This window comes from Salvia splendens, chromosome 8, assembly GCF_004379255.2.
Source record: "Salvia splendens isolate huo1 chromosome 8, SspV2, whole genome shotgun sequence".
Classification (NCBI taxonomy): Eukaryota; Viridiplantae; Streptophyta; class Magnoliopsida; order Lamiales; family Lamiaceae; genus Salvia; species Salvia splendens.
This window is the reverse complement of record NC_056039.1, coordinates 26,212,495-26,229,448: the sequence shown is the minus strand read 5'-3', so window position 1 is coordinate 26,229,448 and position 16,954 is coordinate 26,212,495. Positions and strand designations below refer to the sequence as shown.

The following is a 16,954-nucleotide window of genomic DNA, read 5'->3' as shown; positions in this document are numbered from 1 at the left end:
AATTGTTCATAAACTTGAGAGAAATAAAAACATTAACAATTGGCCGCATATTTTGTGTTGTCTTGAGAAGCAAGTTATCGAGCTTGATTGCTGACGGGAAAGACTCCCGCACACAATCCGCTCGCCGACATCGTCCGACCCTAACGCAGGGCGCCGGAGAATTAGAATCGCCGAGGCTAAGCTTGGCGCGGTTGAGAGAAAAGATCTTAACAACTGGTGCTTTCATCCAGTACTCATGAAGCGATACAACAATAACGGCAAGGCCGTGTGTGGCTCAAGCCGTCAAGAATCGTATCCACCGAACAGGTTCGGTGGCCGTGTTCCACCTTTGGGGGGCCGCCGCGATCAAGCAGGATTTTCGCGGCCTGGTCTGGAGGCTGGCGATTTCGAAGCAAGATTTAGGGAGGATACGCCCCCGGAGGATCCGGTGAGTCTCAAACTAGATCGTCTACTCGAACGTTTTGACAAATTGGATGTATGGCGGGACGAAACGGACCGTCGGTTTGACAATATAGAACCACACCTATCGCGCGACGCAGAGCCGCCGGTGGGAACCGTGGACGGTGACGACTGGGAGGATGATGGGTCCCGTTGGCGCCATTCGGGGGACAGGGCCCCGCGCTATCGGACCATGCCCACAGGTAGTCGCGAGTGCGGCTACGACAATCGCCGTCATAGAGAGGGGAGGCACCGCGCAGGGGTCGGGGGGGACCCGTACGGTGGGTTCGCACAATCAGGGGATCGGCCACCGACGTGCTGGGACCCGCCCCAACATTTTCAGACTACGGGCTATGACAAGCCGGAGCGAGTTAAGATGCAAACCCCTCGCTTTGATTGGACAGACGCGGCGACATGGATCTCGAAGGTCCAATATTATTTCAATCATCTGATGACGCCCGAGGCCCATCGCTTACACTATGCGGTCATGTTGTTCGACCAGCCAGCGGCGGAATGGGTGTTCAACTACTGCTCGAATAATGAGTTCGTGACGTGGCGGGAGTTCCTCGAGGATGTACGGCACCGCTTCAATCGACAGAGCTTCAAGAATTTCTATGGTTTGATAGCTAAATTGACGCAGACCGGGACGGTATTGGAGTATCATGACACGTTTGAACGATACTTGAATCGTGTTAAGGGCGTGCCGGAATCGGATCTATTTACGTTGTTTGTCGCGGGCCTTAAACCCGATCTGCGGGAGAGGCTGGAATTACACAGACCCTCATCATTGGCGGGAGAGGCTGGAATTACACAGACCCTCATCATTAACGGCACCGCCACTGCCACCCCAGGCGCCGGGGACTACAGTTCCGCACCAAGGGGGCTCGGGCCGCCCAGCTGTTCAATTACGGTCCCCGATGGTCCGGGTATCGCAGGCAGAGAAGGCGGAACGCGCACGATTGGGGCTCTGCTATTACTGCCCGGACAAATGGGTCATGGGTCATGTTTGCAAACAACGTTTATTGTGCTACGCCGAGGAAGAGGAGGGGCCGACCTCGGACGGCGACTTGTTGATGGAGGATAATGTGGCGATGGACATCTCCCACATCCAGGCCATGAATGGGGGACAGCGGTCAAGACCCCTCAAGGTGACCGGCTTAATTGGAGGCAAAGAGGTCTGCATTTTGATCGACACCGGCAGTGACAGGGACTTCTTACATCCAAGGATTGCGGAGGGGCTTCATCTACCCTTATCGCCAATTCGACCCTTTCGGGTGGTAGTCGGGAACGGAGAGGCACTACTCTGCACACACGTGTCGAAACAAACCAAGTTGGAAGTTCAGGGAACCGTCTTTATGGTGGACTTGCATATTCTGCCGATACACGGCCCAGATGTTATCTTGGGAATGGATTGGTTGGAATCCTTGGGGAAGGTAACAGCAGATTTCGTGGGGAAGACACTGGAGTTTGATCAAGGGGACACGATGGTCCTTTTGAGGGGTATTCAGCCCCAACCGAGACGCCTTAGCCTGCACTCGCTGCTTGCCTTGTCATCTTCGCGCACAGCGTGTGAATTCTATGAGGTCCTGCTGTTAGAACCGGAGGACCCCTCCCTGGCCGTGACCGCGAGTGATGAGTTTCCGCCAAACCTGGATCCAGGAGTGACGGCAGTTCTAGAGCGGTTTCGCCCGGTGTTTAGCATTCCGGAGGGCCTCCCCCCGGTCAGACCGTTCGATCACCACGTCCACCTACTTCCTGGGACAAAACCCGTTAATGTGCGACCCTACCGCTACCCATACTTCCAGAAAAATGAAATAGAGCGGCAGGTCAAGGAGATGTTGGAGCAGGGAATTATCCAAAGGAGCAGCAGCCCCTTTTCATCACCGGTCCTTCTAATCCTCAAGAAAGACGGCACGTTCCGTTTTTGCATTGACTATCGGGCTCTCAACAATGCCACGGTGCCGGACCATTTTCCCATTCCGACGGCTGATGAGCTCTTCGATGAGTTGGGAAAGGCAAGGGTATTCACTAAATTGGATCTGCACTCAGGATACCACCAAATTCGGATGCACGACATGGACATATTCAAGACGGCCTTTCGCACTCACGACGGCCATTTTGAATTCCTGGTCATGCCGTTCGGATTGACGAACGCACCATCGACATTCCAAGCGGCAATGAATGCGATTTTCCAACCAATGCTGCGAAAATTTGTTATTGTCTTCTTTGACGACATCTTGGTGTACAGCCCATCAATAGAATCCCATGGGGAACATTTGGCGGAGGTTTTGAAGGTGTTGCAGAGCAACAGCTTCTTTGTTAAGCTCTCGAAGTGCTCTTTCTGCAGCACAACGGTGGAGTACTTGGGCCACTTGATCGGTGAGGGCCTCCTCAAGGCGGACCCGACCAAGATCGAGGCAATGACGGCGTGGCCCCAGCCGAAATCCGTCAAACAGCTCCGCGGGTTCCTTGGCTTAACAGGATACTATCGGCGGTTTATTGCAGGGTACGCAATGATTGCTGCCCCATTGACGGAGCTGCTAAAAAAAGACGGTTTTGAGTGGTCGGTCGAGGCAGGGACAAGTTTTCTTAACCTCAAGCACGCAATGACGACGGCTCCGGTTTTACGCCTCCCGGACTTCGACCGCCCCTTTGCATAGAGACGGATGCTTCTGATCTAGGAATAGGGGCGGTCCTCCTGTAGGACAATCACCCGATAGCTTATTTTAGTAACAAGTTGGGCCCTCGACGTCGAGTGGCGTCCACTTACCACAAGGAGCTCTACGCGATAGTTGAGGCAGTCCAGAAGTGGCGGCAAAACCTATTAGGCCGCGAGTTCATCATTCGGAGTGATCAGAAAAGTTTAAAGGAACTACTACAACAAGTGGTTCAGACCCCGGATCAGCAGTTGTATGTGCGGAAACTCATGGGGTACAAATTCGCTATCGAATACAAGAAGGGGAGCGCGAACAAAGTGGCGGATGCCTTATCACGGCGCGAGGAATCATCATCGGGTGCGGAAAACCTCACCGCGACCCCGTCGACCGGGACGGAGGACGAGGCCATTCACGCCGGCGCCTTGCTGTCGGCGGCAGTACAACCGATACCCAACCTGCTCGACCTTTTGCGCAATGAGACGTCGTCCTCCCCGGAGATGAGGGAGATAACGCAGAAAATCAGAGAAGGGGCGGCGCCGCCCCATCTCACTTGGGCGGACGGGCTGGTCTATCACGGGCGCCGGATCTTTGTGGGATTGCGCTCATCAGCAAGGACACCCATCCTTACCGAATACCACAGTTCCCCGTCTGCAGGACATCCGGGGTTTGAGAGGACTCTGCGGCGTCTCAGTGGGGACTTCTATTGGCCTAACATGAAAAAGGAAGTAAAACGATTCGTGGAGGCTTGCGTCGTGTGTCAGACTACGAAGTATTCCACACAGAAACCTGCGGGACTGTTGCAGCCCTTACCTATTCCATCACAGGTTTGGGAGGACGTATCCATGGACTTCATCACGGGACTCCCACCGTCGCGGGGGTACACGGTGATAATGGTGGCCGTTGACAGACTATCAAAATACGCGCATTTCGCGCCCCTGCACACAAAGTTTGACGCTATGAGGGTGGCCCACCTTTTCGTCAATACCGTGGTACGACATCATGGTTTTCCTAAAACGTTGGTCTCCGACCGGGATTCGGTGTTCTTGAACAAGGTGTGGGAGGAGGCAATGCGGCTTAGTGGAACTAAGCTTAATTTCACTACGGCTTACCACCCGCAGTCAGATGGCCAGACGGAGGTCCGGAATCGCGGCCTGGAGCAGTATCTGCGTGCCTTCACGGCTGATCGACCCGCGAAATGGACCAATTTTCTTCCGTGGGCGGAGCTGGCCCTCAACTGTTTCCACCATGCAGGGTTGGGCGTATCTCCGTTCAAAGCTTTGTATGGCCGAGAGCCGCCGAACTTGGTGTTCACAGCGCCCTCGGCGGCTACCCCGCCATCCGTGGCAGAGATGATAGTCCAGCGGAGCGAGCTGCTCGTGGAGCTCCGGCGCACTCTCGAACGGGCTCAGCAGCGAATGCGGGACTCCGCGAATAGGCATCGCCGGCATATGGAGTACGCGGTCGGCGATAGGGTCTGCAACCTTATAGGCAACACTCTGTAGCTAGGCCATTGTCGGCAAAATTGGCACGCCGCTACTATGGTCCCTTTGAGGTAATGGAGCGCATTGGGCAGGTAGCGTATAGGTTGAAGCTACCAGAGGGAAGTCGAATCCATAATGTGTTTCACGTGAGCTTATTGCGCCCGTTTATATCGAGCGACGGCGAAGGCGGGAGCACCGATTTGCCTACAGAGTTCTTTGGGGATAGACCGTTAGTTTATCCGGTGAGAGTGTTAGACAGGAAGATGCTTTGGCTCGATGGACATCCGCAGGATCACGTGCTCGTCCGGTGGTCCGACGGGTCGGAATCGCCAACTTGGGAGCCGCTAGAGGTGATCAAACGAAAGTTTCCAAATGTGCTCCTTGAGGACAAGGATGTAGCTATCGAGGGGGGAGTTGATACGGTCCCACAGCCAAGGGAACCGTCTATACCTGCAGAACGGAGGCCGACGGAGATTGCGGAGGCAAGGCCAAGGGAAGAGGAGTCGATTGCGACAACGAAACCAAAAAGGAACGCGAGACCGCCGAAGAGGTTGGGAGACTTCGTCGCCAAATAGTTTATTCCCTTAGTTAGTTTATTTCCTTTATTTTTTCGGTCATTTAGTTTTGCCTTTTTTGAACTATTAGTTTTATTATTTATTTTGCGTCGGGTTTTCTTTGTTGATTCTTTCCCGATGAGAATAGGATTAGGTCGAATCAACCCTAGGGTCCTTAGTCTATAAATAGGGTGAATTGTTCATAAACTTGAGAGAAATAAAAACACTAACAATTGGCCGCATATTTTGTGTTGTCTTGAGAAGCAAGTTATCGAGCTTGATTGCCTGACGGGAAAGACTCCCGCACACAATCCGCTCGCCGACATCCGCCGACCCTAACGCAGGGCGCCGGAGAATTAGAATCGCCGAGGCTAATCTTGGCGCGGTTGAGAGAAAAGATCTTAACACGGCTCCTCCAAACGGTTAAGGTCGGTATCCCTATCCGACGCCGACTCCGAAGATGTGGCTAGCCAACTTGCCGGAGCTAACTTGGGTAGCCCCGACGCTAGCCCGAGCGGTTCCCAACGCCGACCACAAGGAAGGAAGAAGGCGGCGGCCAACCGCCGTCGCGCTGCGACTCCATCCGCCCCCGATCCCGAACCCGCTCCCGCTCCCGCTCCCTATGTGCCACCTCAACCCCCCACCAACTCATTGTGGGGGGTTTTGGCCCAACTCAATTTGGCCGATGGGTCAAATATGACCCCCGAGCAACTTCGATCGCATGTTGCGATGATACGGGGTCTCCAAAGAACGTTGGGGGTATTACCGGATGATGATTAGTCTTCACCGGGGGCATTTAATTTATATTTTTTAGTAGTTTAATTATGTAATTTTCATTTTTTAGGATTTTAATTATGTAATTTTTATTTTTTAGGATTTTAATTATGTCATTTTTATTTTTTAGGAATTTAATTATGTAATTTTTAATTTTATTGTAATTTGTAATATTATTCCGGGTATTTTTAATGAATTTTAATTTTGTGAAAATGTTTTTATTTAAATTGAATAATAGAATGGTGGGACCCTTGTGCTCATCCTTGCGGAAGAACACGGATGTGGGTGTTGTGCTCTTGCCTAAGAGCAGACAGAAAAAGTGGGGCCGGGCCCACATCGAGGCTCGCTGGCAAGAGTACGAATGTGAATGCTCTTATCTTAATTAATTAGTCTACATAGTACTACTACAAATTAATTAATGCCGTAGTAGTTAGGATTAGTCAACTAGTCCTTGTAGAAATTATAACCTTGCTCAAAAAGTTCATCAATAATATACACAATGTACAATACACACACAAATACAATATTGCACACGACATACTGCACAATACACACGAATAACAAAAAATACGGTGTATGTAACAATAATATAGAGATATACAATGCATATATATAAAATATATGTATATAAAAATCAATATCAAATTTAAATTATATTTTAACTATCCAAATTAAAACAATTGAAATTATAATATATAATTTTATATCAATTACCTCAATAGTAGATCATAGGAAGAAACAAGAATTGAATTAAATATTATAACTTTAAATTCAAATACAATTCAAGGGAGATGATCAATGTTTACCTAATTTTAAATGTATAACTAGAAAACAAATTTCAGCCACACATTATCTTAATCCAATGACTAAAATAAGTAAACATTTTTAGTTAATAAAAATTGCATAGGGGTATTTTAGGAAATCAACTTTGTTCTCATATTTTCACATACACACACCATTCACGCTCACACACAAACACACACTCTCTCCATCTCTCACGAAGGAGGTGGCGGAGCAGCTTGCACCTCCTCTCCGGTGACACCCTCCTCTGGCCTGCCTGCCTCTCACGGCTGTCTCCCCATCTGTGGCCCCCTCCTCCGGTCTGCCTCTCGCGGAGTACGGATCACCTCCGCGGGCACCAACAATATCTCTATCACCAGTGCCCTCGTCGCCTCTTGCTCCCGGACTCATTTGTTGTAATCTCCATCGCACATACTCATGCTCAGCAATCTCCATCGCACATACTCATGCTCAGCAATCTCCATCGCCAATTGAAGAATCTTCATCTCAAGAACTAATTTTATCCATCGTCAATTATCGATTTCACAATCTGCAAATTCACCATACTCACGCAGGTTCTATAGATTTTTATCGCTAACGCTGAGATCTCCATCACTCACGTTGATTTGTTGTGATCTCCCTAGCCAATTATACCATATACATAGCTCGCGCTCATGCTCAACAATCTCCATCATCAATTGCATATTCTTCATCACAAGAACAGATTTCTCCATTGTCAACTGTCAATTTCACGATCTGCAAATTTGCTATTTCACATGGACCACATGTCTTCAATCGATCAAACAAATCACGAATAAAATGCATCACAAACACTTCACTCTAACCATGGAATACATCACTCTAAGCATGTTTTTACTTCACTGTGATGAAAAAATAGTGCACTATAAGCAAGGATCACAGACACTTCACTCTAACCATGGAATACATCACTCTAAGCATGTTTTTACTTCATTGAGATGAAAAAACAGATCACTATAAGCATGCATCACAGACACTTCACTCTAACCATGTAATACTTCACTATAAGTATGTTTTTACTTCACTGTGATGAAAAAACAGATCACTATAAGCATGCATCACAGACACTTCATTCTAGCCATGGAATACATCACTCTAAGCATGTTTTTACTTCACTGTGATGAAAAAACAGTGCACTATAAGCAAGGATCACAGACACTTCACTCTAACCATGGAATACACCACTCTAAGCACGTTTTACTTGATATCTCACACAAATTTCTTGAATTGCAACATTTCACACCGTTTTCTTCTTTTCCAATGTAAATCATGTTCTGGCAAAAAAATTCCGCATCTCCAGCTTCATTTTCCCTTAGTCGTCGGATGGAGCAGCTGAGTGACACGATCATCGCCTTTTTCTCCTCTGTCGCTCTCCGCCTTCCCAGTTTGAAGCCATTGGTCGGAGGAAACGGTGCTGGAATGAGGAAAGCACGACAAGGAATGGAGGACACAGCGCCGGAAATTAATGGAGGAAAGCACGGTGATGAGCCCTAACTATGCGACGACGAGGAATGAAGGAAATGACGGCTGGAATGGAGGAAACATGACGAAAAATGGAGGTCACGGTGGCGGAATCCTATGTATTCGACGGAGAGAGTATGAGATTTAGAGAAGAGACAGACGTAAGTGAATTGTTCAAATGAGGGAAAGAGAAGACCCACCTCATTTTAATTCAGCAAAATGACCAATATACCGAGTGAACTAAATTATTCATATAGTGAATCAAAACCTCAATATAATACTAAAATTCTAAAAGTAATCTTAGCCCTTGATTTCTTGATCTTATGACTGAAATTTGTTCTCTAATTATATACTTAAGAGGTATTTGCCCCATATCACTACTCATTCAATTCAAATTCTATTATAATGAAATTTCATAAAAATGGTGATTTGCATTACCAATTATTGAAATGATAATTAAAAAATAGTCATTCAATTTCTTTTTCGTACCAATAACCTTGATGCTTTTCCACCCAATCCCAGCTATCTCTATATATGTATATATAATTATCAGTATTATCATCGAACATCATGCATATGTAAATAAAGATTTCTTAAAGCGTATTATTTTATTTCAAGTTGAATATTATAATCAAGATTTGATTCTTTTATACTTATGCGGCAAGATCAAGATGATGCATATATTTTATTTGCGTGTGTGCATGAAATAAACATGATGTTTTGAAAATATGGAAGCAGGAGGACTATTGCCTGCTCCAATATAAAGAAAATAATATACATTATATAAATACTTGTTTATATAAAGAGGAAACGTTTTTCATGGGCATGATTCCTATTTAGCCTGGTAGTATTTTTTATACATTTATTTTGATAATATTTTTATACGATTATTAATTTACAAATATAAAATTTTGTAAATTCAAGCAGTTCTAACTATTCACATAAATGAGTAAAACTAATGAATAAGCTTTGATTTCTATGCTAGTTATAATTTTTTAAACAATTCACTACAAAAAAATTAGCAGTTTACCAACAGAATTACCGGTAATCCCGCATGATTACCGACGGAATTACCGAGGGAATTTTAAGTCGGTAATATTTTTCCCTTTTCTATGAGTATTTGTTGTTATATGACGAATACATATTGTAAATAATCAATTTATCGTTTTTTATTGTTAATATTTTACTGACCGAATAGGATTCGTCGGGAATCATAGGAATTTAATTTAATATAACTATTAAAAAAATCGCAACGAAGGCAGAAGCCCTAATGCACAAAAAATCTTTCTTCACCGCCGTCGCCCAGCTACTCCTCCGTCGGTAAATTTGATGTTTTTTGTAGTGCAATAACAAATTTTGGAATATTATTATACAAAAAAAGTGCTAACATAGCTAAATGTGACATTCATATCATACTATATACTTAATGCTGTTTGACAATGAGGATATATATATAATAATGTGATAATGCGGCATCCAATACAAGATTTTATACACTAATTAATCAACCTTTTTAATTTACTTGCATTTTCATGGTATGGAAAAGAGAGATTACTTTGTAGCACGTGGATACATGAAAAGCTGCAGCTGGAGTCTCTCTCACTTAAATAATTAACCTTGTTTAGTACTTTGTTGGGTCCTAGCTTAAATAATTAACCTTGTTTAGTTACAACTTAGCTTTCACAACAACTCATTCTAAAAAAAGGAAACAATTTAATATAAAATAAAAATACTTTGCTTTCAAAATAGGTGCAATATAATTAGTTCACTTTCTTTTTTTTTTCTTTTCCTGCTTAAACGAATGAATGCATTTAATCAGTTGATACGAAATATTAATACTGCTTCACCTAGTAATAAACAAGTGGAATCTCAGCTATGTAGATGGTATAGTAATATTTAATTTAGAGAATTTGGATTGAACTAAGTCGTGTTTAATTTAATAGAATAATTAGAGACTCTCCTAATACTTCAAGTAGTTCCTATATTATTATTAGCCTACAATATCTAGAATCACAAATAGTCAATTCATTTTATCAACGTTAAATTTGAAGGCTATGTTCGTATTCTTCTTTCTTCTGATTTGTGGAGGCAGATAAAGTTGGTATTTTATTAAAAATGTAAATTCAAATTGAGGATATTATTTTATGAAAAGTAGGAATTAAGAATACAAACTAAAGCCCAATCCATTTAATTATTTGAGGCCCAACAAAAGACTTATGACGCAGAATTTGAAGGCCCAACTAACTTCTTCTTATCTCTAAACTGATGCTCATCAGCTCTGACAAAAATTGAAGTAAACCCTTTAATTCATTTCGTCATTTTTTTCCCTATACCCATTGCTTAATCCCCAACTCAATAGTATAGAAGATATTTTCCGCTGTTGTGTAACGCAATCGATAAAAAGGGGAGATATTAAAGTTGGAGAAAACAAGAAATGGCTGACCACTACGACGATTTAGACGAGCTTCTTGACAGTAAGAGGAATAACCCCTTTTATTTGTTCTCTTTGATTTTGTGTTTATTTTGATGAATATGGAGAGGGGCAGAATATCAGCGAGTTGATTTTGTATACTTTTTCAAACAATTTTCAGCCGCTTTGGATGATTTTCAGAGCCTTAATCTCGCATCTTCTGCTCAAAGGTACAAACTTTATCTATTTTATGTAGTATTTTTCTTTCTTGTGTGATTGGATTGTAGAGAAACAATTGGATTGAGCTTCAATTTTTGGTTCTGGGTAGTGATTGATTAAGGATTATAGGTATATTGATATTTGTTTGTGGGATTATAGATTTGAAGATGATAATGGTAATAATGGAGGGAGCAAGCTAGAGGGTTGTACATTGACTAGTGGGAATGTTCAAGGGTTAGGAATGGGGTTGCCTGATTTGAAGGCCAAGAAAAAGGGTAAACAAAAGGTGCCACTACCACCGCCGAAGCAAGAATCACACATCACGGATGCACTTGATCAGTTGAGGGAGCAAACTAGGGAGGCGGTGAAAGGCTTGGAATCGGTGTCTGGGCCTCGACCCCCGGTGGCTGGAGATGGCTTTGGTGCAGACCCAATGATGGAGGATTGGGTCAAGCAGTTCGAGGAGCTTACGGGCACACAGGTTAGTGTGGCTTGCTAAATTTGATCTGGTTTGTGGTTTTTAGTTGATGCACTTTGCCGTTTCATAAATGGAGTGTTTTTTTAATTCTCGAGTTGAATTTGGCTGCAGTCTGCTAATGGTTTATGGTGATAGAAAGAACTTAGTCCTTCACTTGAGTTGCATTGAAATTAAGAACATTTTATTGTTTAAATCAGGATATGCGTAGGTATTAGTTCTTACATTATTTCAAAATTTTCATATTTCCTACCATCAGAGCTCCCAACCTTTTAGGTAACATTTGATATCTCCTTCACGATAATTGGAAAATGCTGTAAGTAAGTTGGCACATTTATGGTTTCACACCTTGCCCTCTTAATAATGTCAATAATTTGGCAGAAGCATGCTGTTAACTTAATAAATAACTTCTACTAGGACCGATGGTGTGACCTTATTTGATGAATTCAAGCTTTTATGGTTTGTATCTTCTCCCTTTTAGACATGGATATCGACTGTGCAAGACATGAATGTTACTATAACCTTGTGATGGGAACTGTTGTTCCTAAGGTCATTGGATGGGCTTGGGAAATATGTTTAGTCGTGTAATTCTTACCTCTAGTATGCATAATCATTCACATGATGCCAATTAATTGGGTAAACATAATCATATGCACTTGGTATTCCTTGGTATGTTGGGTTAGACTATGCAGGGAGGATCTTTTGATGTTCCTTTTCCCATCAATTAAAGAATTCTATTGTTGACTTTTATAAACATTACTGGAAAAAAAACCCCAACCCAACTTAAGAGTTTTGCAGGGCTGGCTATTTGTGATCTTGTTGTGTTTTGTGTTGATACGATAACAACACAAACACAATAAAGATAGTGTTAGCAGTACAACAGTTTATATGTTAAACAATTAAAGTAAACTCAAGTACATGGCAATATATCATAACAGCCTCCAAAATCATAAAATATACAAATATTTTATTGAAAATAATTGAAATTTACTATCATGTAAAACGATAGTGACACAAACACAATAAGCCTAAGCACTAATACATTAATTTTGTGCCTTTCGGAGTTGTAGTATAGATGTATTATACTGTGTTAAGATGTGACTTCTAGAGTAGTAGAGTGACAGGGTATTGATTTTACCTGTATGGTTAAAAGAACCATACATGTCAATGAATAAATGCATAACATGTAGATAAGGTATCAACTAGTACATGTTTTAAGTAGAGCATAAAGTGTGTCCCTCAGTGTCCATCGCCACAGACTTCCGATGTATCTTGTTGTAATATTGACTCAATATTTATGCACCTGATGGACATTATGATCAATTTTTTCAAATAGCGGCCATGGCACTATGTCGTGGCAGTTTGAAATGAAAACGCCACCGCCGCGCCGGTTTATGGCATTTTTCTGTGGCGGCCGCCATGGGTGTGTGCCATGTGATATGCATAGGGCATTGTATACTGATGTGATCATTTCCTGCATAAGTTGCATTAGTTCAGTAGTTTGTTATGATTTTACTAATTATTAATTGTTAGTTTTTTATTTTGTCAAGGAGTCTATTAGTTTGTTAGAGATAAGTACTCCCTCCGTCCCACTCAAGATGGCCACTTGTATAAATACTTGATATTTCTTTTTAAACTTTCCTTCTCATTTATGTTTTAGTTCATCTAAGAGTGACACACAGTGACTTTGGCCTCTTATTTGCAGGATATGGAGTCAATTGTAGAAACCATGATGCAACAGCTCCTATCCAAGGAGATCCTTTACGAACCTATGAAAGAAATTGGTGAACGCTACCCAACATGGTTGGAAAAGAATAAATCGAAACTGACAGATGAAGAGTACGCCCGATATTCGAATCAATTCCAGTTTATCAAAGATCTGAATCAAGTGTATGAAGCCGAGCCTGAAAACTTCAACAAGATTGTTGAGCTTATGCAGAAAATGCAAGACTGTGGTCAACCACCCAATGATATCGTGCAAGAGCTTGCCCCAGACTTTGATCTATCGAATCTCGGTCAATTGTAAGTATATATTAATTTCCTGTTTGTATTCTAAATATTTTTAGGAGGAACTCATTAGTTTAGTGTAGCACTTCAAGAACATAATATTTCCTCGGTCAGCTATGTTAAATTGTTAATCATTACACTTTGAGTTAGAGTTGGCATTTCCATTTCCATACTACTGAAGTTGTAGTTTGAGTTAAGATTCTAGCTTTAATTTTGTGAAAAAAATGTTGAAGCGAATTCACGATATTTGGTATGTACCAACTACCAAAAAGCATATCATAGTGCTAGAGAGTAGAGATTTGAGACGACATGTCGAGCAAATTCAGCTGCACATAATCTGTGCAGTTGTTGCAATTAATTCTTAAACAGATAATGGGAAAAATTAGGTGTTCAACTCCTTGTTTACATTTTAGCTGGTGGATAACAGTATAGAGTTGCGAATGCACGGGCTTGTTGGTCCATACATCTGATGAAATTCCTGAAAAATTTAAATTTCTGCTCGTATCTAGTTTTTGGCTGTTGTAAAATTCTTTACCTTCACTTGGCAAATGTTTCTTGATTTTACTTAGGTGATTGAGTTATTGTGTTTTGGCATTGCAGGTCGCCAGAAATGTTCGAGTCTCAACAGAATTGTCGCATCATGTGAGAGAAGATACAAGTGTTGAGAAGTTCCAAGTTATCAAATATAGGCATGTCCTCACATTAATGTTCTTCTACACAAACTCCTTTTAAAGCGTGGCGACAACACCAACCCGAGACCTATGTTACCGTGCAGTATCTACCTGCCATTCTATGTGGGATCGACTCTGCTTGCCTTGTACACTTCAGTAATTGTGCGAGTGGGATAAATGTTTTTGACCAAAAGTTGTCTGATCAGGCAGTCACAAAGACACTGAAAACATAGAGCAATGCAATTGCCTTGGACATCCAAATCGCATCGAGTCACCTAACACTCATTTATGCTCAACCTCAAAATGAAAAGTTTCTTGGAACTGCAGTAGTTACTCGTGCCGAGTGGAATTTGTGTCGAAACTCACTCGACCTCCAAAGTGAGGTTCTTTGTATCATTAGGACTCGGCTTGCACCATAATATGCCTACAAAGTGATTAGCAAAGAATTAAATAACACATGCCAAATACTCCCTAAATGGCCGGATCCATTTTCCAATGCTCTCTTGCTTAGGGTTGCTTATGGTGTGGTAGTATGGTATACCGTATATCGTGTCAAAAATTGGTACTGCCTCCTTTTCAAGGAAAATGACCCATTCATTGGGGGCACGGGAATTTATGCAAGTTTGTTTTGTTTGTGAAGTGGAAAAAGTAAAGTAAGAGAGAGAATAAAATAAAGATAAAAGTGTTTTCATTTTTAGTAATGAGTCATCTTGGTTGGGACAAACAAAAAAGGAAAGTGGGTCATCTTTAGTGGGACGGAGGGAGTATTAAGTAAAAACCATAACCAAAATTTTTGATAATTTCAATGTGGTCAAACTCAATATTGATACTGTATTGCTTTTTCTTTTTGGTACTCCCTTCGTCTCATGTTACTCATACTTTTCATTTTAGGCCGTAAATTTGGGATTAATTTTTTAGTATAATTAAATTAGAATTTTAAGTATAATGAGACCTAACTTAATAAAGGGGCTTTTAACTTAATCTAACATATTAATTAAATACATTAATTATAAATTAAACTAAAAATAATGTAAGTAGTTTGAGACGAACCAAAATGGAATAGTGCAAGTAACATGAAACAGAAGGAGTATATCATACTGAAATTCAGTGTATCGGACATATATAGCTTACCGAATTTTGATACTATATATTGCTATATCAAATACTCCCTCCGTTCCAAGGTAGTGAGGGCACTTCTTTTGGATACGAGATTTAAAAGATTGATGTGTTAAAGGTTAAAGTGAAAAGAGTAAACTAAGAGACATAATAAAGTAAGAGATAAAGGGAGAGTATATATGATAGATGATAAGGTTTTTGCCAAAAAAGGAAATGACTTAACTACCTTGGGATAACCCAAAAAGGAATACAACACAACTACCTTGAGACGGAGGGAGTATAATGTTATAATTATAATTTATGTAATACTCTCTTCGTCCACAAAATATAGACAAGATTGTAATTGTAAATGACACAAGTTTTAATGCATAATTGGTAAAGTAAGAGATATGGTTAGTATTGGTTTAAAATTCTTCATTTTTAGAATTAGTCTAATTTTGGTGGATGACACGAAATATTAAACCTTACCTGTTTTTTTGTGGATATAAGAGTATATAAATATATTCATTAATCAGACTATATATCGTTTTTACATTATATAGCGATGTCAATATATACATAGATGGGCGATGTCAATATATACATAGATGGTATATCTCAAATTATACCATAATTTATGGTATTTAGCAATATTTTGGTATGCCGAATGTTAAAATTCTAATATCTTGTCCCACATCAGCTTGGTGATGATCCTATCTCTTCTATATAAGTGTGGATAACCCTCCCCCTTATGAGGCATTTTAAGGGGTGAGTGGCCCATTTCTAATATGGTATCAAAGCGGGCCAAAGTCGATGATGGAGTTTATTTTCTTTATCTCTTCTCTTGCCTACCCACGTGATGGAAGTCCGATGTGTCATTCCGGCCCACACGTGAGGGGGCGTGTTAAAATTCTAATATCTTGTCCCACATCGGCTTGGTGATGATCCTATCTCTTCTATATAAGTGTGGATAACTCTCCCCCTTATGAGGCATTTTAAGGGGTGAGTGGTCCATTTCTAATACCGAACCTTATATACAAAAATTCATATTGTTACGATACTTATATCTTTGGGTAAAGTATCACACATTAAAAAAATCGATGTTTTTTAGTTTAGAGCATCCACAATAGGACGGATCCCTCACAGACAAGCAATAGGACATCTCAAAAACACCTTCTGCCACGTTACTAGGACATCTCACTGCACTGCCACATCACTAGGACATCCCACTGCACAATAGTGGACAAACACTAGGACAAGTACTAGGACATCCCAACAAACCAATTCACAAATTCACAAATACGGAATTAAAATTTCGACACGAGTACGGGAAAATGCAATCATAATTTTATTAAATTATTTTTTTAAAAAAAATACAATTCAACAACAAAAAAAGAACAACGATTTTCACAAATTACATTATAAATATCAACGTGCACTCCTCCGCGCCCACAACTCTTCAATTATATCCTGCTGGAGTCGAATATGGGCTTCTTGTTGGCGCATGTCGGCAAATGCTTGGACCCATTCGGCGTCTTCATGAGGTATTCTCATTCATACATTGGCGGTGGCCACGTCGTGGCTTGGATCGGCAGCATCTTCATTGGCCCAATCAGTCAGTTCTGCACCTTCTTGTTCGACGATCCGGTTGTGCATGATAATACATGCGTACATGATATCAGCAATGCAATCGTCATACCACAAACGTGTTGGACCCTTCACCGCCGCCCATCGAGCCTTGAGCACACTAAATGCCCGCTCCACATCCTTGCGCGCTGCCTCTTGTCGTTGCGCAAAGTAGATCTTCTTTGGATCTATTAGGCATCTGATCTTCTTCACAAAAACGGGCCACCTAGAGTATATCCCATCCGCCAGATAGTAGCCCATATCATG

At 41.9% G+C, this 16,954-nt stretch overlaps 1 protein-coding gene across 1 annotated transcript; it reads left to right on the top strand.

The window, feature by feature from the left end:
- Window positions 1-10,483: 10,483 nt before the first annotated feature.
- On the top strand, window positions 10,484-14,442 carry LOC121744931 (peroxisome biogenesis protein 19-2-like). The gene is made up of 5 exons (XM_042138644.1): window positions 10,484-10,658; window positions 10,776-10,824; window positions 10,973-11,294; window positions 12,994-13,310; window positions 13,896-14,442. Exons 1-5 carry the CDS (start codon window positions 10,619-10,621, stop codon window positions 13,939-13,941), a joined length of 774 nt encoding a protein of 257 aa, XP_041994578.1. The 5' UTR covers window positions 10,484-10,618; the 3' UTR covers window positions 13,942-14,442.
- Window positions 14,443-16,954: the final 2,512 nt, after the last annotated feature.

What these genes read in the sequence shown, in the direction of transcription:
- LOC121744931 (XM_042138644.1), top strand. Translation starts at nt 10,619, where the DNA reads ATGGCTGACCACTACGACGATTTAGACGAGCTTCTTGACA. An exon ending in TTTAGACGAGCTTCTTGACA is followed by an intron (nt 10,659 to 10,775) that starts GTAAGAGGAATA and finishes AACAATTTTCAG; the next exon opens with CCGCTTTGGATGATTTTCAG. An exon ending in CTCGCATCTTCTGCTCAAAG is followed by an intron (nt 10,825 to 10,972) that starts GTACAAACTTTA and finishes GTGGGATTATAG; the next exon opens with ATTTGAAGATGATAATGGTA.